This window comes from Rhodamnia argentea, chromosome 9 (assembly GCF_020921035.1).
Source record: "Rhodamnia argentea isolate NSW1041297 chromosome 9, ASM2092103v1, whole genome shotgun sequence".
Taxonomy (NCBI): Eukaryota; Viridiplantae; Streptophyta; class Magnoliopsida; order Myrtales; family Myrtaceae; genus Rhodamnia; species Rhodamnia argentea.
The window spans coordinates 8,037,904-8,063,089 of record NC_063158.1 but is presented as its reverse complement, the minus strand read 5'-3'; the positions used below and the strand labels follow the sequence as shown (position 1 = coordinate 8,063,089).

The 25,186-nt window shown below is 38.5% G+C and overlaps 3 protein-coding genes across 12 annotated transcripts in view; 2 read left to right on the top strand and 1 right to left on the bottom strand.

Annotated features, from left to right (window-relative positions):
• LOC115744355 (protein arginine N-methyltransferase 1.5) overlaps positions 1–14,418 on the bottom strand; it is a 21,613-nt gene extending 7,195 nt beyond the window's left edge. Inside the window, exons 1-7 of one of the 2 annotated variants that reach the window (XM_048284739.1) lie at positions 14,402–14,418; positions 12,246–12,256; positions 2,589–2,822; positions 1,932–2,049; positions 807–916; positions 354–443; positions 204–269 (exon numbers count right to left, since the gene is read on the bottom strand). In XM_048284739.1, coding sequence (XP_048140696.1) covers positions 204–269; positions 354–443; positions 807–916; positions 1,932–2,049; positions 2,589–2,729 — 525 coding nt within the window. In that variant the 5' untranslated portion in view covers positions 2,730–2,822; positions 12,246–12,256; positions 14,402–14,418. Of the gene's footprint in view, positions 1–203; positions 270–353; positions 444–806; positions 917–1,931; positions 2,050–2,588; positions 2,877–12,245; positions 12,257–14,401 lie in introns of those variants that run through there. The other variant, XM_048284738.1, reaches the window with a different exon arrangement.
• LOC115733282 (50S ribosomal protein HLP, mitochondrial) lies at positions 7,033–10,695 on the top strand. Of its 5 annotated transcripts, none has more exons than XM_048284745.1 (5): positions 7,033–7,197; positions 7,572–7,700; positions 7,805–7,857; positions 9,625–9,710; positions 9,916–10,695. In XM_048284745.1, the coding sequence occupies exons 2-5, from the start codon at positions 7,576–7,578 to the stop codon at positions 10,294–10,296; spliced, it is 645 nt and encodes a 214-aa protein (XP_048140702.1). In that variant the 5' UTR covers positions 7,033–7,197; positions 7,572–7,575; the 3' UTR covers positions 10,297–10,695. The 5 variants fall into 5 exon arrangements, with proteins under 5 accessions (XP_048140702.1, XP_048140699.1, XP_048140700.1 ...); XM_048284742.1 differs by having other exon boundaries at positions 9,913–10,695; XM_048284743.1 differs by having other exon boundaries at positions 9,622–9,710.
• LOC115744424 (DNA (cytosine-5)-methyltransferase CMT2-like) lies at positions 11,765–25,186 on the top strand. 5 transcript variants are annotated; one of them, XM_030679599.2, is made up of 23 exons: positions 11,765–12,440; positions 14,545–14,573; positions 14,664–15,456; positions 16,864–16,898; positions 17,011–17,113; positions 18,046–18,150; positions 18,236–18,355; positions 19,107–19,197; positions 19,389–19,594; positions 19,667–19,732; positions 19,826–20,074; positions 21,116–21,174; positions 21,247–21,313; positions 21,433–21,762; positions 21,959–22,027; positions 22,139–22,225; positions 22,305–22,392; positions 22,650–22,768; positions 22,846–22,947; positions 23,895–23,938; positions 24,020–24,089; positions 24,162–24,265; positions 24,660–25,186. In XM_030679599.2, exons 1-23 carry the CDS (start codon positions 11,889–11,891, stop codon positions 24,850–24,852), a joined length of 3,681 nt encoding a protein of 1,226 aa, XP_030535459.2. In that variant the 5' UTR covers positions 11,765–11,888; the 3' UTR covers positions 24,853–25,186. The 5 variants fall into 5 exon arrangements, 3 of the variants coding, with proteins under 3 accessions (XP_030535459.2, XP_030535460.1, XP_030535461.1); XM_030679601.1 differs by lacking the exon at positions 14,545–14,573 and having other exon boundaries at positions 12,320–12,440; XR_004015803.2 differs by lacking the exons at positions 24,020–24,089; positions 24,162–24,265; positions 24,660–25,186 and adding an exon at positions 23,139–23,263 and having other exon boundaries at positions 12,165–12,440; positions 22,846–22,965; positions 23,895–23,932.

Genomic DNA, 25,186 nt, shown 5'->3' with positions numbered 1-25,186 from the left:
ACGAGCAAAATGATTCTCCTTTTCTTTTTACTCTTCTATTTTATCTCAATTTTTTATTCTTTTTGAGGAGAATGTTCTCTACCCAATGTTCACCCCAGAATCAGATTTAAACTAAACCTATGTATCACAAAGACAAGGAAGAAAGCACTATGAAGAATGGACTAGAGAGACTTAGAGGACAAGAGGAAATATATGTTACTGACCATATCATCAGTACTTGTACCCATGGAATCATCCTCGGCCTTGAACAAAGGAATTCGAAGCCACAACTGTTCATAAGAAGCTAGAAATGAGAGACGAGAAGATATAGTAGAGATAGACAGTGATCAAACAGGGAATGTACGATCAGGCACCTGCATATTGGTCAGACCCTGCAAAATTTGATTAATGCACCTAGCATAATTTGCACAGGATGCTTGCCTAGGTGTAGGAAGTAGGCAGGCCTGCAGAAGATGATCAAAGCCAAGCGGATCTTATAAGAAAAGCATTTTTTTAAGCATGACTCTGACCATTTATTATTTTTGCCAACATAGCATCATAAATTACAATTCTAGCGGAGCAAACAGCTGATTAAAGTGAGATGTATAACGAGACTGGTTTTGCTGCCAATTCGAGTGATCACATCCCTTTGCTACATAGATTTCATCATGTGTTGGGGCTCACGGTCACCGTACATGCCAACATTTCCACTGAAATCCTCTTCAATCATTAGCAATGGATTTCTTGAATTTTACATGTTATGGCAGCTAAAAGAGACCTGGAAGAGAGCATGCAAACTTTAGTGTAAAGCTATCAGCAATCTATACCTGCAGGGAGAGGTGAGAAGCCCATGCTATTTCCTGCTTCAAAGTGGTTTCAGAATCCAGTCGCAGGATCTCGTCCTCAGAATCCAGGTCAATCCACGAGCTAATTTTTCCTAAGCAAGAACATCGTCGACAAAGGAAGATCATGGTCACAAGCTCACATCACCAAGAAGATTCTCATAATAAATGATATTTGTAATTTAAGGCATAAAACTCAAAATAAGCAGATGACGGTCAAAGCAAAGCACATTGAAATGGAAATGTCTTTCAAACTAGGAAAGATGGTTTTGTCAATGCTCAAATTCCTACAAATGGTGCTGATTGACAAAATAACGAGAAGGTGGTGTTTCCTTGTTAAAGAGACCACCTTATCCAAAAAAAAAAAAAAAAACACACATAGAGGAACTAGCATATCTGGTCTCAGGTGGCACTTCATTTTGACACAGTTTCTTCTCTGAAATTTTTGGGATCTCTTCTATTGCTAGAGGAGATGATTCCACCCGTCTGACTAAGATACTAAAAACAGTACACTAATTGCTTTTTCTACTAAGGAATTGACACGTGTCAATATTTAAGTACCAAGATTCTTTTGGAAGAAAAAAAAGTAATCCAAATTTTGAAGAACTTCCACCATATTGATGCAGGTAAAGAACATAAACAGAAGAAAAGTCAAAGCACATTCACAGCTTGTTTGGTAACAAAGATTCGTTGCCAGTAATTCCAAATCATGTTTCCCTGTAATTGAGTACATGCATACATAGGTACATGCATACGAAGATTCCTTGACAGATTGGTGGGATGGATTCAAGTATAGATAAAACCTAAAAGTTAAGTATAACTATTGGAGATAAGGACGCCTGGATTACATTATGGGGATAGGATATGATAACGACCTTCAATGAACAATGATATGCTATGCATTATGGGATTTGATTGTAAAAGCCATTCAGCCAAGCCCCAACTAATGAGAAATGCTCATTTCTTTTTGACATTTTGATGTTGTTTTCTTGTTCTCCTCATATAGAGATGAACCTAACCTTATGTATGCCAATGCAAGATGTATGCCAATGTGAAACAAACTTAAAAGAAAATCAGAACTAAGAATGTGACAAAGAGAAGGGTCCGTACCCACAACATGACTGCTCCACTGAGAAGGGTTCAAAATTAAGTCCGACCCAGCAAATGGCAGGACACTGGATTCATTTCCCTCTTTTTCAAATAAGCTTGGCCTATAAGTCGGGTTCATCTGCAACATGAGCAACCACGCAAAGCTGTTGAAAAAAACCCATTCTAGCATAAGCAATCCTCGTGCTCACATTTTTAATGCAGTCCATTGTGGTGCAAACAGCTATTCCTAATGAGTTGTCTCCACACAAGTGATCATACAGCACTACCAACTGTCACCGATTAAACCATATCCTATACACCAATTGCAAATGCACCTCAAATGCAGAGGAGTCCGAAACCTGTACCTAGCTCTTAAAGAACCAAACACAGAGCCCCAATAGGTCAAACTCATACACGGACCCAACACATCTATCAAGCCAACACGAGGCCAGCCACTGACGAACAATCCAGTACACGCCACCAAAGAAGCTATTGGAAGCAGAATCAATTTGCACAGTCACGGGCGCCGAAGCGACGGTGCCGCGGACCGGACGGAATCGAAGCAAGCATACAGAAACGTGCTTAAAGCCGAGGGAGAAATGCTCAAAAGTGTAGAAATAGAAATGGCTTGCGATGGATCATTTCGATGATCGACAGATGACGCGGGGCTTGACGAACCAGAGGAGAGACGACGAAATCGAAGCCGCCGCAGGAGATATTGAAAGAGAGGAGGCGAGGGACATCGCCGTCGAACTCGGACTCCACTCCACAGTAGCGAGACTCGCCCTTGTCGCCGGGGCTTCTCTCTCCGAGCGGCATGTCCGAGCTTCGGCGATCGTAGAAGCGGAGAAGCTCGAGCTCTCTGCGACGAGCGAAGATGGAGAAAACGCACTGGGCGAGTGTGCGCGAGACGGAAGAGGAAGAGGGGAGGCAAAGTCCCTGTTTAGCTTTTGTCGACGGAGGACTTGGTAGGGTTTTAGATTCAAAAGGTTAAACCCAGAAACGCGAAAGCAAGTGGTTTTTGCGCTGACCCAAACATAAGAAAAGAAAACGTGTGGTTTTGCCGCTAATTATAAAATCCCGTTGCCCATCTAATGGAAGGTGAAAATTTGTGATTTCATATGGGTGAAGGTCCACGCGACCGTTAGACAAAAAACCGAGATCTTAAAATCAAAGCAATTTACATGTAAGTCGTGTTATCGCCGGTAATAAATAACACAACAATCAAAAGACGGGTCTAATATTCTAACAAACATTTAACTTCAGCTCTTAAACTAATTCTATCTTTTATCTCACGAAAAATTCCAAATTTTTGACCTAGTCTCAATTCTATTTTTTTTTTTTTTTTTTGGGTCTTGTAAAAAAGTCACAACTTTAGATATTGTCCCGATTATACCAATTATACCGTCGAGTCTTAATTTTATCCTAAAATTTTTTCTCATAAAAAACCGCAAACTTTTACTTGAGTCACAAATCTACCCACATTAACCTTCCATCCAAAATTTCTCGTTAAAAATCGAGAAATGGAAAACTCACGAGCACGAGTTATTCAAGCATCCTTAGTACAAAAGATGGAACATTCCTAAACACGAAAGATCGAAGATCGAGCGCAAAATCACCAAGGTGATTTTGACAGAGGGTTAATAGAGGTAGATTTAGAATTCAAATAAAAGTTGATGACCTTTTACGAGATAAAAGAATTAGAGTAAAATTGAAACGGGATCTAAAGATAGATTTTTTTTTTTTTTAGTCAAAGCAAAGTTTAAGGTTAAATTGGGTACCAAACTTAAAGCTAGGGTTTTTTCATGAGAAGAAAAAAAAGTTTAGGGTTGAATTGGGACAGCACCTAAAATTGGAGGTTTTTGTTGAGACAAAAGGAGAATTGAGACAAAAGCTAAAGTTAAAGGTTTTTTGAGTATTAAGTCCTAAAAGACAATCGATTTTAGATAGTACAAAAGGAATAAGAAATAAAATATATAGAAACCGGAGGAGACTATCATCTTAATCAAACGAAAATTTGGCAACTCCTTCGGTTGTTTGTGGGATTAATTTTTGAAATGTTGATCCAATTAAAGGAGCTATTGAGCTCTCTTTTGATAAGCAAGAATTGATGGCTTAAGTGATGAGATTATGATTAAGAAAATGTCTAACACAAAAATCAAGACACGGTGAATTGGTTGGTTCGAGATAATTAAAACTTTCCGGTGAAGGATGTGTATAATGTGCTGATATAGAGGGAAGATTTATGCAGAAGCTATATTTTATCAAATAAATAATAATGGCTTTAAAGGGATAAAAGATTTGGGGAAAAAGTATTAAAAAAAAAATCCCAAACTTATTACACTAGTGCCACATCAGTCCTAAATATTTTATTAATGCCAATTTAGTCCTAAACCTTTTGCATTTATGCAAATTGAGTTTATCCATTTAATTTTGATCGGAAATCGCTGACGTGGACGTCAATCGTCTCACATAGCACTTTTGTCCCTGACGTTGGCATTTTCTTATATATTCTATTTTTTGATGATTTTTTTCTTTTTTTCCTCTTTCATTTCTGTACTTTTTCTTCTTTTGATTTGGGGTCAAGCGAGGGTCGCGGGCCCTCAATAACAGAAGTGTACATAAAAGAAAAGGAAAAAGAATAAGAATAAGAATAAAAAAATATTGATAATTATTAACATATATCCATGTCGGCGGAGTCCTACCACGTAGGACGATTGGTTTGCGATTTTAAGCTAAAATTGGATAGATGGATTCAATTAGCACAAATTTAGGGAAAATTGTCAAAAATGTCCTAAACCTATCTCACTTTTGCCAATTCGGTCATAACCATTTTTAATTTTGTCAATTCAGTCATAAATATTTTGTATTTGTGCTAATTCAATACTAATTTTTTTTTTTGTGCCAATTCAATTTTAAACATTTTGTATTTATGTCAATTTAATCCATCCGGCCAATTTTAGCTTCCCGACACTCATGTGATAATTTTTAATATTATTTTGATATTTTTCAAATGCTTTATTTTTTTCCTTTTTTTTTTGTTCATCTTCTTCCTCAAATCGGTTGCCAGATCAATGACTAGCTAGAGGCGAGGGTTGACATTGGGTTCATCGCCGTTGCTAGGCAAGTTTGGCTTCGCCTGGATCTAGTGAGGCCAAGCCACCCCATGCCTTGCCCAACCTTGGCGTCACCTTCATGCGAGCTATCCAAAATGAATATGAGTGTAACTCCTTCAACCAAAAGCAGAAGAATCAGCAACAGAGGATGGCGGGAGGACGCTCAAACTTGAGAATTCAGAGAGAGGGGGAGGGGAGAGAGGGTGCATATGGATTTTTTGATTTCGTTGTCATTCCATCCCTCGCAAGAATCCCAGCTACGGTGAATACATGGTTGGGTGAGGTTCGACCTCGGTCGACGACAGCAGCGTCAGTGGCAAAGAGGTCGAGCCTCATCAGCCCTTGCTTCTAGCTGGTCGTCAATGAAGGAAGAAAATGAACCAAAAAAAAAAAAAAAAGAAAGAAAAGGAACAAAATAACAAAATAAAGAATTTGAAAAAAAAAATAAAATCTTATTTATAATTATCCATCCTAGCACCATTTGGCATCCACGTCGGCGCTAGCAGATCGGATGAACTCAATTAGTACGAATGCAAAAGGCTTACGACTAATTGATAAAAAAAAAAAATTTAGGATTCAATTGACATAAATGCAAAAAGTTTATTACTGAATTAACAAAAATGTAATAGGTTTAAGACTTTTTTGACAACTTTCCTCAGAAATGCAAAATATTTGATACTGAATTGACATCAACAAAAAATTTAAAGCTGAATTGGCACTAGTATAATATATTTATGACTTCTTTTACACTTTTCCCGTATTTGGGTGATAGATTTACGGTAGTTTGGTCTTCCATTGGCCTGCTCCATTCTTCTAACTCTAACTACCATAGACAAGACCGGAACTCAATAGGAATTCTCGATGTTGTACGATTTGCAGAAGATGTTGTTTCCACAAGAAGCTCGATAGACAATTTTACCACCACAAACAAAGTCTAACCACCATATTTTGACCAAAAAAAAAAACTCTAACCACCGTATTTTGGTGATGTGAGCAAAGCAAAGGATTTCAAGAAACAGAGCCTTTTACTTCTGCGGTCTATTTGACTCTTTGATCTACCTTCACAAAAAAATGATAAAATTGCTGGAATCTAGGGATCCGTATGGTAACATTCCAGAAACACATATGATAAAAAATTGTTCCAAAAATACTTTTAGAGCAAAAATGAGAAAAAAAAAAACTTATTTATGGATTTTGGAACACTTTTTTGAAACGACTTGAGGGTGAGCTTGTGCAAGCCACTAATGCTCACCATCGTCGGCGAGGAGTTGAAGCGGTGGGCGCCACCTGTCATAGGTCGCCGGCCGCCTCCGCGTCGCCGCCCCCGGTCGCCGCCCCCACCGTCGCCGGTTGTAGATTATTCCTTTTGGTGAAAAAAGTATTTTTTTTTTTTATACTTGACAAAGGCGTTTATGTTCCCGAAAATCGTGGCTGGGAACAGAAACACAAAAAAATGTTTCTGTTTTAAATATGTTCCCAAGAATAAAAACGTTGCCATACATACTCTAGCAGGCTGAAGTTTGGCGAATTTCAAAGCTTGTAAAACGATTGTGAGATCTCAATTTAAATTCAAATCAAATCGATGCGGAGTGCGGGTCTTCTTTTCCGATGCAGAAGCACATAAGGGGATCTTCTAAAATGGCTTCTCGCAAAAAATGCCTCTGGCCATATCAAAATTCGAGTGATTGGTGAGGTCAGCCTCCTTGTTTGAGATTAATTTGCCAGTTCAAGCCCTTTGAGACAAAAACTCAATTTAAGAAAACTTTCTTTATGAAATGCTTCTCTAGAGAGAACCTTCGTTTCACGCTCTTTTTTTTAAAATTTTTTCCCAAAAAAATTTTCTTTTGAAGGTACTGTTTATCAATGGCAAATAATACTTTTAAACAACTTATTTTACTATTTTCAAAGATAATGACGTATTATTTAAAAACATCCTTAATTCTTTCTCAACGCGTGCTCTTTAGTGGAGACAATTTACCCTAACGTGCCATTTTGGAAGGGTCGTCTTCACTCCACCGGTCTAGCTAACACCGGAGACCAGACTCACGCACTCGCGCAGGCGCATACAGCCTCTCGCTCTCCGCCGGCGACTGTTCCTGCTGTGAGCCTCAGCTGCATTTCGAGTCCTGACGTCGCGATTCTTAGGGTTTCTTCAAAGTCTTCTGTCTGAGGTACTCGTCCCTTGAGAGCTTGAGTCTCTCTTTGGATGCAAAGTGAAGTTACCTCACTCGGGTCAGTTTCTTGTGGTCGATTGGTCTGATTTTGCTGCTTGCACCACTGAAATTGTTCCGAACTTTTTGCTTCTTTTTGAGAGTTTAAATATTTCCGCGCGCTGTTTTCTTTTCTATTCTTTTGGTGATTGACTGATTTTAATTGATACTGAAGCATTATTACTATCCACTACAGCAATCTACGAACTAATTATATGAAAGGAATGCTGAATCTCGTGTTTTTGCAATGGAAAGTTTGTTTTTTTGTTTCTACTTTCCTCTCTTATTTTTTCCGAATGCAAAACCCCATTAAAGAAAGCGATCATAGGTTGCAGAGAAATGGCTGGTCGTTCTGGTTCGCTTCTCCGATCTTTGAGATCCTTGATCGGGTCCTCGCGAAATTCTTTGTGCCGTGATGATGCCCACTTTGTCCAGCCTCACCGCTCATTTTTTACAATCAACAGGTCATTCCTCACATTTAGTGTTTCGCCTCTAAAGCTACTATGGTTTTTGTTTATGTTTTTTTCCCCGGAAACTGAATTTGGTCCTGGGTTTGTGATCGTTTTAGTGGCAGAACTGTGGGACAATTGGGCAGCAACCACTTGCCAATGCCGATCCAGGGTATTCACCGTCTCTTTCTATTAACAATAACTCGTTTGCTTTCTTTGATATTAGACTACTTCTTATGAGAGCTCAGTAGTTGTTTTGATCACTTCCAAGGCTCAAAGGATCTGATATTCCTTGTCGTAATTTCGAGGACTTGGTTAGCTTTTGATTGTCACCAAGGCAGTCATTGGGACTTATTTGTGTGGCATGATATGGAACTTCATAGTTAATTCCTAGCTAGCTCATTGTGGTGTCAAGACCACTTATTGGGCAAACATGGTTGATTTAAATATTGGGGTCATCTCGCAGAAGTTTCACCAAGGGTGCCAACTAGAGCTAGGTGAGGCACACTGTCATTGGTCTCGATTAGGGGAGTATCATTCTTTGAGTAAAAGGGAACTGATAAAAGGATGGATATATACTCAAATCTGGAAGTGTACAAGGCTTGGTAGAAGTAGAACGAATGCGGGTGTAACTGCAGAGAGAATGTGTTGCGATGGTGAGTGAATTCCCTGATGGAGGTCCTAATATCTCATCTTGAGTACAAAAATTACATCGACAGTTTATGTATAGGCCATCATTGTTGCATGATCTGGGAACTAGAATGTTGTATCTACTGATGGATAGAGCATACAGCTTGTTCAGTTGTCAATATGTATGTAATTTACCGCGGTTTCTTCTGACAAGATGATCTTTTCTTCCTATTGAGAGAATAAAAGGAAATGGTCAGAAAAAAAGAATACTATAAGGTACATGTTTATTTCTTCTATGTGATTCACATTAATATTTTTTTGGCCTCTATATCACTTCAACTGGATTTTTGGCTTCTGTTTTAAGAAATGAGGCTCTCAAATTTGCCTCTCTAAGCAATTTGTAGTTACAAAAATTTGACAATTTGCCTTAACAATTATAAACAATTTTTGCTGGTGCTAGCGTTCCCCTGATCAATTTGACTGTGTTGCACATTTTGCAAACTTATAACACAATTTTCAGGACAATTGATGATGTTTCAGTTGCTCACTCTAGGGCTATGATTCTACAAATTGCTTCATTATCCAGAAATTGCTGATGCTAGCAGCTCGTGCCCTGATCAATTTGATTCTGTTGTTGACACATTTTTGCAAACTTATAACACTCGACATTTTCAGTGATGAATTGATGATGTTTCAGTTGCTTCATTCTCTAGGGCTATGGAATGATTCTAAGCATGATTTCTGATTGGAAAAATTGTTGAATTTCACGTGTGAAAATAGCAAGTTGAAGGTTCTATCTTTTATGCCGTAGTCAATTTGTCCTATTATTGGTTTTCAACTTATCCATAGGTGTTATTTGTGAATGTCTAGGTTGTCTGACACATCAAATGCACTCTCTTAAGGTGACCTGTAACCGCAGAGATTACAATGCTGTCAAATCCTTCATAAAGGAGTTGCACTAGAAGTCTTAAATCTTTTGTGCAAAATTCTATCAAATCCCTCTTTTCCTTTGTGTGGTATTGTGTAAATCATCTCAAAAAATAGAAATATAGTTGTTTCCTATTGTCAGGATACTGATGGTTGTGTAGGTGTGTTATTTTATTGGACTGATAACTCGAAGGCCTGGTAAATTATCCAACAGCTGTTCATATTGGGAGAGCATATTTTTCTAGTCTTGGACATGTATTTTTTTTTTTCAGGAATGAATTGCATTTTTCATCTGGACTGCCTTTCATGACAATGAGGTTATTATCTCGAGATTCAGAATTATTTATTCATTTTGTGTATATTTGTATTGGAAAATTATCAGGTCATACGAGACAGGGTGGTTTCATGAGCAACTCTTATTCATGGAGCATATTGCCCAATTTGACAAACGGCAATTTCTTGTCTCAGGTCAGTGCCTTGAAAATTCTTTACATCTCATTGTTTAGGCAGTTTTAAAGAACGGGAAAGAAAATGAAAAGAAGAAAGTTTCTTAACAGTGGCTTCAAAGGTTAGCGGACTTGGAAGTATTAAAGTTAAGAAACTTTTACCGTATCATATTTTAAAAGGTTTTCTTAACACCAATTGGATTAATATATTGTTAATTCCGCAGCAGCGAAGGACTTTCATTCAGATGGGGACTATTCTCAAAGTCGTGGACAATTCAGGGGCGAAGAAGGCAATGTGCATCCAAGCTTTGAAGGCAGGAAAGAAAGGGGCGAGGCTAGGAGACACGATAAAGGTGTCTATCAAGGAGGCACTTCCCAATGGGAAAGCTAAGAAAGGGGATAAATTCAGTGCCATAGTCGTGCGCGCCGCAATGCCGCGTGGTCGCTGTGACGGCAGCGAGATCAAGTTCGACGACAATGCCTGTGTTCTCATCATGAGTAAAAGCAAGGACAAAGACCCCGTGGGGACAAGGGTGTTTGGGCCAGTTCCACACGAGTTGAGGAAGAAGAGCGTGAAGATTTTGACTTTGGCGGAGCATATCGCTTGAAGAAATATCGCATGTAATGATATTCGTATGTGTAGTGAGGTTTCTGAACGCTGCAATGATGTCTGGATCGGTTTCACCAAGAAGTGCTTGTGTGCCTCTTGAGCTCCATTGAACTGTTCTTGCATCTGAAGTGATCATCATGGGATTAAGGGGATCTTTCTTTTGCTTCTCTTTATGTCCCTTTTCTCAGCCGATTAGCAAGTTCTTCGAAAGATTTATCGGACTTTGGACCGTGGCGTAAAACCTGCTTGAAGATGTGCAGTCGTAAGCAGTCGATGAACTTGGGTGGTGACGGTTGTCATTGATAAAGAGATTCTCGTATTGAAGTTGATAATATGTAACTACGTTGAGAATTTAAATTTCCTTTCTCTCTTACAAAAATTAAAAGTTATTGTCTGATGACGATTTTATGTTCTTCTCAAAAAGCGGATATATTCGCATGTTTTTTGTGATAGAAAAAAAGAAGTTGAGTTTAAAATACCAGATTATGATTAAGGCTATTAATGATTCCAAAGGTGAGTACTTTACCTTTTGGGCAAAAACAAAACAATTTTGACTTTTCAAATCATGACCTTACCGAGGGTCGCAGCCCTTGGCCCATGGCTGCGACCCTGGCTAACTGCAGGCGAGATTCGTGGCCCTCATCTAGATCAAGAGAGGGTAGCCGGCCCTCAGCCCAGACTACTGCTCAGCCCCTCGCCAAACAGCGACGGTCCTTACTTGTTGTTTGCTAGGGTCACCGATCACTAGCCGGGGTCTAACAACCTTGGTCAACCCTTTTGGCAATGGTGGGGGTGGCGCGAGGGCTCTACAAGGTCCTTATTGCTTTTGCCTTTCTTTTTTTTTAAATTTAGTTCATTTTTTAAATTAATTTAACTAGCTTTTATAGAAAAAAAAATCAAAATTTGACCAAAACTACGTAGTTTTGTACTTATCTTTCTTGTTTCAATCACATCGGCGCTATGTAGGAGGGATAAAATAATAAAAAAAATGTCAAGTCGTCATTTTTCGTTACTCAAATTGGACAGAGACGGAAGGAATAGATTGTATTAATTTGACAAGTTTTATGATTCAATTGTATAAATTTTAGGATTTTTAGTGAATATATCCTAAATACAATAAAGGGAAAATTCCTAATAACGACTTAAAATGTCATTATTTTCTTAAATAAAAATCTAAAATGCTTTATTATTTTATTGTTTCAAAGAAGGCTTGGTCGAAATATATTTTCGTTTTTTACTTTTTTTGAGTTTTTTTTTTTATTTTTCTTTTTGTCTCCACTCCCAAGCCATCGCGGCTCTTGCCCATGATTTGAGGAGGATAGAGAAGGAAAAAGAAAATAAAAAAATTAAAAGAGTAAATAACAATTATATTTTTAATCAATTTTTTTAAAAATAAAAGCATGAGACTTCAAACTCTTATTTGGAATAAAATTCATTTAAGGTCTGGTTTGGAAAAACAAGGGCGCTGCGGTCCTCATTTGAAATTTTCTTCCGATAAAAAGTCTCCCCCTTCTCTCGTGAAGTCGCCACATTCGCTCCAGACTGAGCTCGGGCTCTCCAATTTGATCGTCTTCTCCTGCTCCAATCGCCATGCGACCGCCGCGAACCTCCAAACGCAGCTCCACCGCCACCTCTCTCTCCCTCCGGTCGCATCCGCATTCCACTCCCCTCGACCAGCCCGCGCCTCTGTCGGTCCTCCGGCCATCTCTCCGTCGGTCGCCGCGGCTCTCTCCGAGTCCAGGACCCTCGCGATCTGGGCTGCAATCTCGCCGTCAACCCAATTCTCGCTTGGCGAGGCATGTCGCTGCGGCATTGAGCCTGAGGAGGTCTCCGAGGCTAGATTCAGGCATGCATGCAGCCGAAAAGAGCAGTGTGAGGATGGCGACCGGTGTGTGCTTGACTAGATGCTTGAGGAGGTCTCCGAGGCGGGGATTTGCCGTGACCTGTACGGAGATAGACAATGTGGCAACCAGTTCCCCTGCATTGGGCGATTTGTCGAGCGAATCTGGTCCCGGGGAGGCGGCGAGAGGTGTAAGGAAACGCCGTGCGGCGGATTCCGCCAAAAGGCCTTTGAGAAGTTCGAGTTTGGTGCCGTCGGATGTTCGGACTCGGAAGAGAAATACTACTCTGATTTCGGTTAAGGTATGCTACTTAGTAGCTGTATTTGTTTCAAGATGAGATATCCATGTGAAAGGAATGTTTTCTGCTTTTATCCCGAAACTTAGTGATCACAGCGTTATATAATTGCACTCAGAGTAGGCATTATCTAGTCAAATTTTGTCACGGCAAAATGTTCGACCTTCTTTAGCAGTAATCTTTTGAGTATTACGTGCGTCTCGTCCTTAATTACTCGTTCTTGCTTGAGAATGGCCAAACTGGTCTATGAAGTGTATTCTTTTTCACTGCAGTCCTTTAAGTTTGGAATTTGATATTTTAGTAGCTAAAGATTCTTTTTGGCCATGTAGTATTGGAATCATTCATTTTAACAGTACTCATTTTGGTGTCAATGTGTCAGCCGTTCCTTTAGCATTGCTTTGGGCAAACTCGGACCATGTTTCTGCGGGGCAGCGTTTATTACATAGCTTGCCAGGCCATAATTGTTTTTTGTTAGGTTCTGTTAACAAACCTAGTGATATATATATTATATGTTTTTTTGTTGTTCAATAGAAGAAAGAGTGTTTCTTGCTGTATCATTGGTAATATGTAACTTTGATTTGATGGTAAATCATTAATTGTTGAACGATGCTTATATTTTAAATATTTTTCCTTGGTGAATGTTCTTGTTGACACATATTTAGACCCAAATATCAAAATTATACTTGATCTTATGTATGTAGGAGATACAGATTTCTGCATAACTTTGTATCTATCTCTATCCTTTTGGTTGTTAAATAGAAGAAAGAGTGTTTCTTGCTGTATTATTGGTGCTATTATTTTGGTGTGATTGTAAATAATTAATTAAATGATGCATGTGTATTTAGATATTTTTCCTTGTTGAGTACCCTTCTCGACACATATTTAGATCCAAATATCAAATCTATAATTGGTATTTGTATTTTCTTGTGTGAGGTAGGACATGCAGATGTCTACATTAATGTTAAGTTTCTTATGAAAATGTGGTGTTCTAAGACAAGTCGACGTACGATAAACCTTTGTCAATTTCATTTGGATTGTGATCTTATCAGTTTAATTTGGATTTGGGTTGAACTTTTCAAATTGAAATTATTTGTTTGGTTTGAGATATACACCGCATTGTTGGCAAACTCTCTGTCTATCCCTTTGAGATGCTTCACATGCAAGAAAATCGGTCAAGCTCTGCCTGAATTGAGGCTGAGGAACCAACAAACACTAAAAGGATAATTAACAATTTTTTTTTTTTAATTTTTGAACTTTGGGAGCTGAAGGTCAGAGCTGGACAACTTTCAGCCACTGGCCAACAGTGTTAGTACCTTTCAAAGACAACCTATCCAAAGGATGCTCTATCTGATAATTTTACAGCGTTGCTGATTTGTTTCTGGATATAATGTTAAAAAGTGAGAACTCTTTGGTAGTGGCATTTTATGGAAAAAGTGCTCCCTGTGTTCAATTTTTCTTTTGGCTGGATTGTCTATGTAACATTTTTTTTTTCTATCTGGTTGTCTTATTATGCCACAGTGGTTAGGCAGGGAATGTGAATTAATGTTCTAAACAGCATCTTGGATGAGTTGAGAAATATGCCCTTATTAACCGTTAGAAAATCAAGAACTCTATAGTTTCTTGACATGGTATCTCAAGAAATATCTGCTATACTTTCATGTGGAATGAGTAGCCTTCCTTGGGCAGGTAAACCCCAAGCCCGCCTCACTAAACTGAATCAAGTAACATGCGATGCAAAATCTAAGCGGGTGCCCAAAATGAGACCTTTTGTATTAAGTGCTTTGTATAATCAAAACCCGCAAACAAATTTCTGTTCCTTAACCACTAATGAATATACTCGAAACAATCAATGGCATATTAAACATAAACCATCATCCGACCTTTTACTGGTTCTAATAATTTTCAGCAGTTCTGCAAGAGCCTGAAGTTGCATGAAAATGTCTAATACTCCTCCTGCAAGTGTTCTTGAGAGAGAGAGAGAGAGCTTTAGTAATATGTTGTTATATCCATCTTCTGTAGATACTTTTTCTTTTTGCTTATATACCACCTGTGTCAATGATTTTCTAACTTATTTCCTATGTGTTTCGGCGTGTGTCGTGGAACTTCACAGTCTCAAGGATCTGCTGGTCACAGCTCATTGTAAGCAATATCCAGAGGCATCTTCTGACTGATCTTTTTTTCTTTGTTAATAGTTCTCTACTTATCTATATGACGGTCTACTCCTTGCAGTGATTACAAGAGAAAACTGTTTATAAATGTGGGCTCTTCAGATGCTAGAATTTTTCGAAGATCTCCAAGATTGCTTTCGAATCCATCAACGCCTTTAATGCATAATCCAGAATTAGGGGGGCGAAGTATTCATTTCAAAAGCTTGCTGTCCTCTCCAAAGGACGGTCTTAAATCCCTGTCAGCAAAGTGTTGTAATTTGAAATCGAAGGTTTTAATTAGTGAGGTCAAGCGATTATCCCTCTCCAGGCATAAGGTTGATGAAAAATCACACATGCATACAATGCCCCAGGATCCCAGAAATATGGACAACCTGCTATTAAGAAGGTCTCCAAGATTTGTTTTGGCAACTCCAAATGATGACAGTAAGAAATCCTCGAGAAACTTTGACAGGTCCATTGTGAATGGTAGGCAATCAAGGAGCCCTGGAAAACTCGCATCGGTTCCCATTGGCGACAATGTTGAAGTCAAGGATGTCTCTAGTGGTAAATCAAAGAAAGAGCCTTTCAAGAATTTTATGCCCTCTTTAGTGAACTCAGATACGAGAGGATTGGACGAGAGTTACTTGAAGCAATCTCCAGCAGAGTATGCCGTGCCTATCAAACCTGAACATGATGGATTTTGTTGTGCTCCAACTACATTAATTGAGACAGCAAGCGAACAAACTCTGTCAGAAGCCGAATTTTCTGCTTCTTTAACGATTAAATCGAACAATCAAAAAGCTACTTTCTTTGTTGGAGATGCCATTCCCGAGGATGAAGCTAAAAGACGGTGGCAGTGGCGTTATGATATGAAGGTAATTGCATAATCCGTTTCATCATATACTAAGTTGATGTTCTTTTCTAGCTTTAGGTGAAGCAAGAAGATGCTTTGTGTGGATACTATTGTTAGTGTAAATGTTAGAAATGTTTTTAGCATAAGACTTGTTAACTGATTACTTATTTTATTTCCTAAGAAAAATTCGTGTTGCTTTATCAACGTAGCAGCTAGTCATAACAAATTCAGCATTAGTTTTATAACTGCGTATCACACCAGGTAGAAGTTGGGTATTGTCCCCTAGTTTCTGAAGAATGTTTATGTAAATGATACCAATCTTCAAGTGATACGTTGGATCATCTATAAGTTAGTTTGATACAGTCTAGTGAATGACATACTAAAGGAAAACCAGGAAATCGAAGAATCAATTGCTAGAATAATTCTTTGATTATTAACATATACTGAGCTTGTATCCACGTCTTTCCCATCAAGTGCTTTGACTAAATTGTCATGCATGCTATCCCTGTTGAGGTAATTGTAACAGTTGCTATAAATGGCTATCACTCAGCTTAATTTTACTTGACACCATCTTTCAATTTTCCTGATGTTTCAACATCTCTTAGTAGCATTCTCATGGTTAAATGTCAATCAACGTGCTTTTCCGGACACCCTATTGGTCTCCTTCTAAGGGTTGGGTGGGTAACAATTCAGTTAATATGGAAATCATGCTTCAATCCCTAGGGCATAAAGCATCTGTTACTGCGTAATTAAATACTATTGCGTATGATTGTGGCATAAGATGGTGAATTGAAGGAGGCACCTATTATGCAGTTTGACTAAAGCATATTGGAAGTGTGGAAGCATCTTCGTAAAAGCATTTGAATTGAAGAATATAGAAACTTTAATAAGATTGGTCACTTTCTGTGTTCTCAATTTTGTCTGATCTTCAGCAAAGGACAACAACAACATTGTGGAAGTTTAGTTGCAACTCTAATTTTTAGGAAAAGAGATTACTGAAACTTTCACGGTGTTTCCGGTTTTTCGGCTCATTTCTCTGCTTTGCATTGTAACCATGCATGTACTATCATATGTTTTAACTGGATGCAGATTAATGGATGATGCATAATTTCTTGGGTTTGGACTTGCCCAAGCATCTGATTATGGAACTTCCATGCTTTAGATCAGTAGGAAGCTACAATATTCGCATGCCTATTTTCTGCAGACATAGATCAGATGTGGCTTGCTTCTTACTGAATACTACCGTTAGCTTTTCTAACAGAATGGGCCTTTTCTTGATCATTCCTTACTAACATGCATAACTGAAATGGTTTTTCTCGTGCCATTTAATTGCTAGAATATTGATACTTCTCTTTATACTTATCTGCAATCTGTCTTCCATAACACTGAAGACGTTCTTACTGATCTTGATGTCCATTGAGTTTTTTAGAGCCAAACATTGAAGAGTGGAAAGAAATCACTCGAGTAAGTTATGCCAGGAAGTCTCTTGTATAATTGTTTTAGGTATCTCTTCATAATTTATTTGTGCTCATCATTGTATCTTCCTTGTTTACGTTGTTTATGGTTTGACATATAGGTCTGATGACGAAGATGAGATCATTACAAACGTGAAATGCCATTACAAACAAGCTGAAATTAGGGGGTGCATTTTTGAAATTGGAGACTGTGCATATATAAGGGTAAAGCTTTTTACATCAGTCAAACCTGCAAATCAATGTCAGTCTGTCATATATTCGACATAATCTGTCTTCTGTCAAATTAAAGATATCTGAAAGTCAACTTTTCTCAAGATTATGCAAGCTACCAGCTGACTTTGAAAAACTGAAAATTCATCCTTGTTTTTAATGTTGTTGTCCTACTATCAGGAATATTTTAGACAAGTTTATAATTTTGCTTACTACCGCAGCTTGATTTTCCCTAAGCATCATTTCGTACTTTAATAGGGATGATAAATTTTTGCACTGCCAATTGACTCTCGCATATTTGCTTGTGGCCAAAGTTTCTCATCTTCTCTCGTGCAAGCACTGAACCAGTTGATTGTCTTGGAGATCAAAATTCTAAAGCTCGGTCATACTCATACTTGACGTGTCACAGATATTAATGATGCCTTCTCTTTCAATTTTAAATATGTCAGCCCCAAAGCTCCTGTAACTGTAGAATTTTAATTAAGAAAAATGTTAGTGCCATTGAAAAAAACTAAGATGCTCTCCTTTTCCTTCCTCCTCATGCTCTATTTCCCTTGGTGATGCATAAATATTGAAAGTATCAAGATTTAGGGGCGTTGTATGTCACTAAAAATAACTTATAGAGTTGTTGTGGTCTTCCAATGTATGAGTTTCAAAAGTTCATATTATCCTGTGTGTCCAATGCAGATTGGCCAAATTCCTTTTGTGCTGTTTGATTTTGGAATTTATGGATATGTTAACTTTGAAGGATTAGTTATAACATTGCTTCACAGGAAGAATTTTTTTTTTTTTTTTGGTCTCAATAGCTGTTTTCCTTTATGCAATGAGGAACAAAGATCTTGCACCTTTTTCATCTGGAAGATGCACTTAAACCTGATATTTCCGGCTAGGGAGCTTCAATAAGTCATTCTTGAAAATTGTTATAGGGTGACGGAGGGAAGAAACACGTGGGGAGGATCTTAGAGTTCTTCAGAACAACTGATGAAGAAGATTATTTGAGGGTTCAGTGGTTCTACAGAGCTGAAGATACGGTTATTATCTTTTCCTTTGGATAGATTGGTATAGAGTTTCATCTACTTTAATGTTTTCGGTACTTTCTTGCTGATTGTTTCTCAGGTCATTCAAAATCAATCCTCTTTTCATGACAAGAAGCGGCTGTTTTATTCTGCTGTGGAGAATGACAATCCTGTAGATTGTATTGTTTCAAAAGTCAATGTTGCAAGGTTAAATCCTAAGGTATAATTTAATGGTGCTTTAAAATTTAGATAACAGTTGACGATTCTTTTCTACCCAGATAATGAGCACCCATACTGAATCAAAGGATGATAAACGAGCGAAATTTCTTGAAAGATGATGGAGTAGAAGTGGCAGAAAACAAAGAAGAGGAAGGAAAAGAGGGGAAAAATATGACCACTACAAAAATTTTACATGATTTTTTCGCATCAGGGAAAGATGCATGAAGAAACCAATAATTCAATCATTTGAGGCCTTTTGTTCCTAACAACTCAATGCTCAACATATTGTCATACGCTGCACTAGAAGTCCTTCCTTTATCTTTTCCCTGTTTTTGCCTTGGTAGAGTAAGAGGCAGCTACCCATCTCCGTCTTGTTGTGTATGGTCAGGGGCATCAGATGAAGGTGGCCTTGCCTTAGTAAATAACAAATCCTTGAAGTGTGTAAGGATCGGTTGCCTTACCCTTCCCGAGGGTCAACCTTCCTGCTTCACCTCATTTTATGCTTGCAGCAATAAATCTGTTCTGGCCCAAAGGAAACCAAAGTATTCCACATGTTGCTTTATTTCTAGCTTGTAATGACTGAGTCAATGGGAATTGCATGCTAAATTAACGTAGTGGTATAAGCCCGCGCCATTGATTTATCATGTGAAAGTTCTGTAGTGCTTGTTTGGCACCTGTTATCTGTCTACATAATCAATTCTTTTCTTTGATGCTCCCCTTCTGAAATTATTGGTCTGTCTATATCATGGCAGGTTGGCGTAAAATCAACTTACTTACAGTCTGACTTCTATTATGACATGGAGTATTCTGTGGAGTATTCGACATTTCGCACGTTGATTTCTGGTGAGTGTGTTAATACTGACGCCAGGGGTAATTTTAGGTCATTTCATCACTGGTTCTGAGCTTCTCTGAGATTCACACTTTCTATTTTTAGAGGGAGAGACTTGCAGAACTCGATTTTCTGAATGCAACTCTATGAGTTCAGGTGAGATACAGATGACATTTCAATGTCTAATTTTGTGTATTGCTATCAGATGGTTCGGCTAAGGGCAATGATTCTCCGTCATGTAATTCCCTCAATGGTTCAGCTTCAACTGACATTGGAACAACATTAGAGAATATGCTGAGAAGTGGAACTCAGAAAGCAGAATTAACGCTCTTAGATCTTTATTCTGGGTGTGGAGGGATGTCAACTGGACTACATCTCGGTGCCAGACTTTCTTGCACCGATCTTGTGACGGTATATTCATTAAATAAGCGAGTTCGTAAAACCTTTAATTTGTATTTCTACTGACTCAGCTGTTTGCTTTAGAGATGGGCCCTTGATTGTGATGAGTCTGCCTGCGAGAGCTTCAAGTTAAATCATCCTGAGACACACGTAAACACAGTTCATATCACAAATTTGGTGGCTTGGGCACCGTTTTTCCACATAGCTCTACAGCTGTTATACTAACACGCGGTCCTTATTCAGATTAGGAATGAAGGTGCTGCGGAGTTCCTAAAACTATTGAAGGAATGGGAAAAGCTATGTAAAAAATTTGCAGTGAATAGTGTTGATGGTATGCACGGATTGAGAGAAAACAACTGTAGAGTCACCCGTTGTCATGGAAGTCCTGCAGATGTTGCTGATACACCAAAAGATGAATATGAAGTTTCGAGCCTAGTCAATATATGTTATGGGGATCCCAATGAGATAGGCAAGCCTGGACTACATTTTAAGGTTCCCATCTACATTCATCGTCATTGCTCATTGCTTTTGTTTTATATTGCTGATTCATCTCTTTTCTCTTATTAAATTTAATTGGCTGTCCCTTCAGTATCGTGTTGGAAATTTTTTCCATTGCATGTTATGGATTTTGTAGCCCGTTATTGTTTCTCATGCTGTTGCGACACCGCAATATGTAAAACTATTAATGAAAATGAAGTATTAGCATGTAGAGATGTTCAAGAGCAAAGGCTAAGAAATTAAATTCATCTCAAAGGATGCTGTCAACAAATTATTTAGGAGTTAGTGATTTTACGTGTCCATAAAGTTTCCAGTGCCAAATTATTTGGAACTTCTGTTTTGAATCTGTCCACGTGTAAACATCTAGAGGACATTGATTCAACTCTTTCCTCAGTCATTTGTGCTGCATCGTATGATTTAACCAGGTTCCTTATTCTTAGGATGCATTTGTGGCATTCAGTACACGAAATAGTTTCTAGATTTGAGTTGCTGACATCTTGTAAAAATTTTTTCTGTTTCCACTTCTAAACTTACTTTAGCACTTTTTGGTGTGTTTTAACCATTTGTTTTGGTATCTTTTTTACAAGTTCTATTTTTCATCTCTCTTCATAATTTCGGTACCACTTTCGTAAAAGTCAACACAATGATAAAATTCCTTAATGTTATTTCAGTCAAAGGACTTGGAAAGTGGCCTTTTGTAGTTCCCCTGAAAACAGGAGTGGTATTCCTCAAATCTCAATGTTAATGAGAACAATGTACATAGAAAACAGATAATTGGGAAGCTATATGGAACTGAAGAGGCCCCTGAATTTTAGAAGAGATGAATGACATACAATTAATGCTTGACCAGCTTTATAAGGTTGTCAGTGAGCCAAAAAAAGCTTCATATGATTATCCAAAGGTGACCAGATGGTGAACTTCTGCTTCTAGTTTATCTAATTCCTATTTTTAATTCTTGTTTCCTCAAATTTCTTTTCATATTCAGTTATTCCTTGCCTGCAGCTTATGAATAGTATTTCACTAATCTGTCCTCAGGTGCATTGGAAAGGTTACAGTTCAAAGCAAGATACATGGGAACCAATTGAAGGCCTAAGGTACTCCATATTCAACAACCGCAATCTTCATATGCAATACGTGCTTCTGATATCTTAGATCTCCTTCCTCAGAAACTGCGGAGAGGCAATGCAAAATTTTGTCAGAAATGGTTTCAAGTCCAAAATCTTGCCACTCCCCGTAAGTATCAGATAAATGGTCGTCCTACTCCTACCTTTATGTCTAGGATTGAAAGCCCTGTGTGATAGCGACATTTGCAGTACTGATCATCCGTGTCTATATCTTCATGGTGGGTTCAGGGTGATGCTGATGTCATATGTGGGGGTCCCCCATGCCAAGGAATCAGTGGCTACAATCGATTTAGGAATGTTGAGGCTCCATTGGATGATGCAAGGAATCGTCAGATTGTTGTCTTCATGGACATAGTGCAGTTCCTAAAACCTAAGTTTGTATTGATGGAAAATGTAACCGACATCTTGAGATTAGATAATGCTTCACTTGCAAGGTATGCATTAAGTCGATTGGTACATATGAGATACCAAGCAAGGTTAGGAACTATGGCAGCTGGCTGTTATGGTCTCCCTCAGTTCCGCTTGCGAGTCTTCCTTTGGGGAGCTCATCCAAGAGAGGTGATTTAATTTCGTATATGGCTTCAATATGTAAGCTGTCTTATTTACAATTGTATAGAAGGTTTACCTATAAAAGTCAACTTCAGCGATGCAAGAATAAGCAACCCTCATTGAAACTATTGGGTTAAAGCTTCATCTTGGGAGTAGTAATTCTGCTGTGCTCGCTAATATTTGGCCTTCCTTTCTTTGCCAACAGAAGCTACCTCAGTTTCCTCTCCCTACGCATGATGTCATTGTTAGGTATTGGCCTCCTCCACAGTTTGAGGTACTGAACTTTTGCTCAGAGAAAGCAATGTTACTCCCTTTCGTCTATTTCATTCAGTCTAAATTTTGTAAACAATTTCATACTGTTTAAAGGAACAATTACCTTTTACAGCGCAATTTGGTGGCTTTTGATGAAGATCATACCGCTGACCTTGAAAAAGCGGCTGTTCTTGGCGATGCTATCTCCGATCTTCCAGATGTAAACTTACTGCATTGTAGTCGTAGTGGTTATCTGCTTACACAATGTCCCACATTATGAAATTAAGTGGCTCTTCCAGGTTCCAAGCCTTGAAACCCGTGAGGAAATGCCATACAAGAACTTACCAGAGACGGACTTCCAGAAGTATATTAGATCAACGAAATACGGTACTCTGATGTCCTTTAGATGAGGAGTTAAAACTGTCTGATGATATTATTAATCCTGATGCAAAAGCCGCTAGGTTATGCAGATTTGAATTGAGAAAAATTGGTGCTTTTTGTCTGCTAAATTAAGTAAACTGAATAGTTAATTTGTGTCATTCCTACTTGCACTCAGTTTCTGATCTCTTGTGAGCTCATGGAGAGAGATTACGAGGATGATGATACAAAATTTTGACTGTTATATTTCTTTCTGCTGTTTTCAGATATGACCGGATCTCCATCAGATGATTGCAGAAGAATGAAAAGTTTACTGTATGACCATCGGCCACTACCAATATCGGGAGTTAATTATTTAAGAATCTGCCAAATTCCAAAAAGGAAGGTAGATGGATGTGAATTATACTTTAAGTAAGTCACAAGTGAAACTTTTGATTTTATCCTTACGTTTCTCATATGCAGGGAGCGAACTTCAGAGACCTTCCAGGTGTAATTGTAGGAGCCGATAATGCAGTACGGCGTGATGAAACAAAGGAGCACCTGCTGCCGTCTGGGGAGCCCCTGGTAAGTAATTTCATCCCCATAAATTTTAGCAAAGAAACTGTTCTTGCAGCTGCCTGTCAGTTTATTTCTCATCCAAAATGCACTCGAGTTTGTTATGCAACCACAATGAGGTCATGCAGGGCCTTTTGGTTTTTTTCTTTTGGGGCTTCATTCTGGAGAGAAAAATGCTACGCAGGCAACTGAATATGTGATTTTGCATCTCATAGTTGATGGTCTTTTGAACATTATGCTGCCAAATAACCTCATTGTCATGTGGCTTCCAATTTGAATGTGTCAATCAATGAAAGGATAATGTGCAATCTACTAATCCTGCAAGGTTTAAACCATGCTTGCTGTGCTCAAATTACAGAGAAAAAGTCTCTCATGTGGTATATACCGTTAACAAAGGAAACAGCATTGATGGATGTTGAGTTTGTTCTGTAACTCTACAGTATCAGCACAGTGGAGGCAATAATTTATGGTCTTCGTGATTGTTCATACACTTCATCAAGTCCTCAACTTAGAATCTTTTGCCTCTGTTATTAGTTTTGTTGTTGTATCTTAAGTAATGCATTTTTGTCTTTAATTTCATTTCATGTGTTTGGAGCTTGCAGAATTGATCCCATAGTCTCAAATAATATTATAGTAGATGCAGACATGGGCCATCATAGCATCCTCCTTAAACAATTTACGTGCTTTTCCTCATGGTTATATGGCAATGACCAAACCCAGTTTCTGATATACTCCGTTATTGTGTGATGAGGAAAATGATTGTGTAGGTAAAGATTGAGATGACGTACGAGGAAATGCACATTAGCCAAAGAAACTCGCCCAACTGTTATCAAGGGTTCTGAAGTTGAATAAGAAGTCTTGGTTAAATAGGACCACATGCTAAAACATTTATCATATGGAACTCCAGTAATGTTTGATACGGAGAATGATGATTTGTTCTATCTACATACATACAGGTGCCGGATTATCTCTTCACCTTTGTTCAAGGAAAGTCGAAAAGGTGAAACCTTTCCTTCTTGCTATCTCTGTTATGCACTGTTATATCAAATCATGTCATTTCTAACCAGAGACAAAGCTGCAGACCATTTGCGAGGCTATGGTGGGATGAAACGGTGCCTACCGTGCTAACCTTCCCTCATTATCGGACCCAGGTTTGCCTTGACACATCCTATATGTCATGGTGCAACATTTGCGAGTAATATACTGATTTCAGACTTGTACAGGCAGCATTGCATCCTGAGCAGGATCGAGTTCTCACAATAAGAGAATGTGCAAGGTTGCAAGGATTTCCAGACTACTATAGGTTCGGCGGGACAGTAAAAGAAAGGTTTGGTTCTTGAAATGTGTTCATCTTGAGAGAAACCGTTGGCCACCTAGTGAAGAAATTTGATAAACTCAGCATTGTAAGATCGTAAATGTGATAGACAGACAAACTGTGAAATAGAAACCTCAGTGCCCATACGCAGAATTGAGGAAACAGCATACTCATGTTTTGAGAAATGAACATCTCTCTCTCTCTATCTCTCTCTCTCTTTCTGCTGCAAATTTGTTATGCCCTTTAGCTTCATCATCTGACTCCACAATTTATATTGGTCTCATCACATTTGTCTTAAGTCTGGATAAATTTATCTTGTCGCTAAGTGCACATACAGTCTGGCATGTGCCTATGTAATTTTTTTTTAAGCTCATCTGTTTGTTTATATATTTTTTACAATGTGAAGGTACCGCCAGATAGGAAATGCAGTTCCCATTCCTGTGGCGCGGGCCTTGGGCTACGCCTTGGGGGTGGCATATCACAAATTTAGTGGGGATGAACCAAATATGATCCTTCCCCGGAGGTTCTCTACTTCTACTTATCTTGAACTGACGAAATCATTAGATCCTCCTGTTGATCACAAAGCTTTGCAACATTAGACAGGAAGTCCTTGTTGAGCCAGTTTGTCATTTGTGCAATGATTCTTTGACATCGGCTTCAATTCTTTCGTATTTTAGACTGAAACTGGCTGACTTCAATTCTTTGAGATTTATCATGAACCCAGTGGCGCTTTTCCTTTCATGATAGATGGGAAGATATTCTAATTTGTCTCACACCATGCACACACACTAAGAAAATTGATGGATTGAAGAGATTTGCGGTTGAACTAGAATCTACTTATGTGCTTATGTCTGAGTTCTGTCTGTCTTTTTGTAATTCTTGGTTATTGTGGAGTAAGGAAGTGAAATGGTGGTGGTGTATGAGATTTGAAAG

Bases quoted from the DNA above. Each gene is read 5' to 3' on its own strand.
- LOC115733282 (XM_048284740.1), top strand. From the start codon at position 7,576: ATGGCTGGTCGTTCTGGTTCGCTTCTCCGATCTTTGAGATCCTTGATC. The intron at 7,701-7,804 runs GTCATTCCTCAC...TGATCGTTTTAG, and splicing joins TCATTTTTTACAATCAACAG to TGGCAGAACTGTGGGACAAT. The intron at 7,858-9,621 runs GTATTCACCGTC...TTGGAAAATTAT, and splicing joins CTTGCCAATGCCGATCCAGG to CAGGTCATACGAGACAGGGT.
- LOC115744424 (XM_030679599.2), top strand. From the start codon at position 11,889: ATGCGACCGCCGCGAACCTCCAAACGCAGCTCCACCGCCACCTCTCTC. The intron at 19,198-19,388 runs GTGAGTGTGTTA...TATTGCTATCAG, and splicing joins ATTTCGCACGTTGATTTCTG to ATGGTTCGGCTAAGGGCAAT. The intron at 24,090-24,161 runs GTTTGCCTTGAC...AGACTTGTACAG, and splicing joins TCCCTCATTATCGGACCCAG to GCAGCATTGCATCCTGAGCA.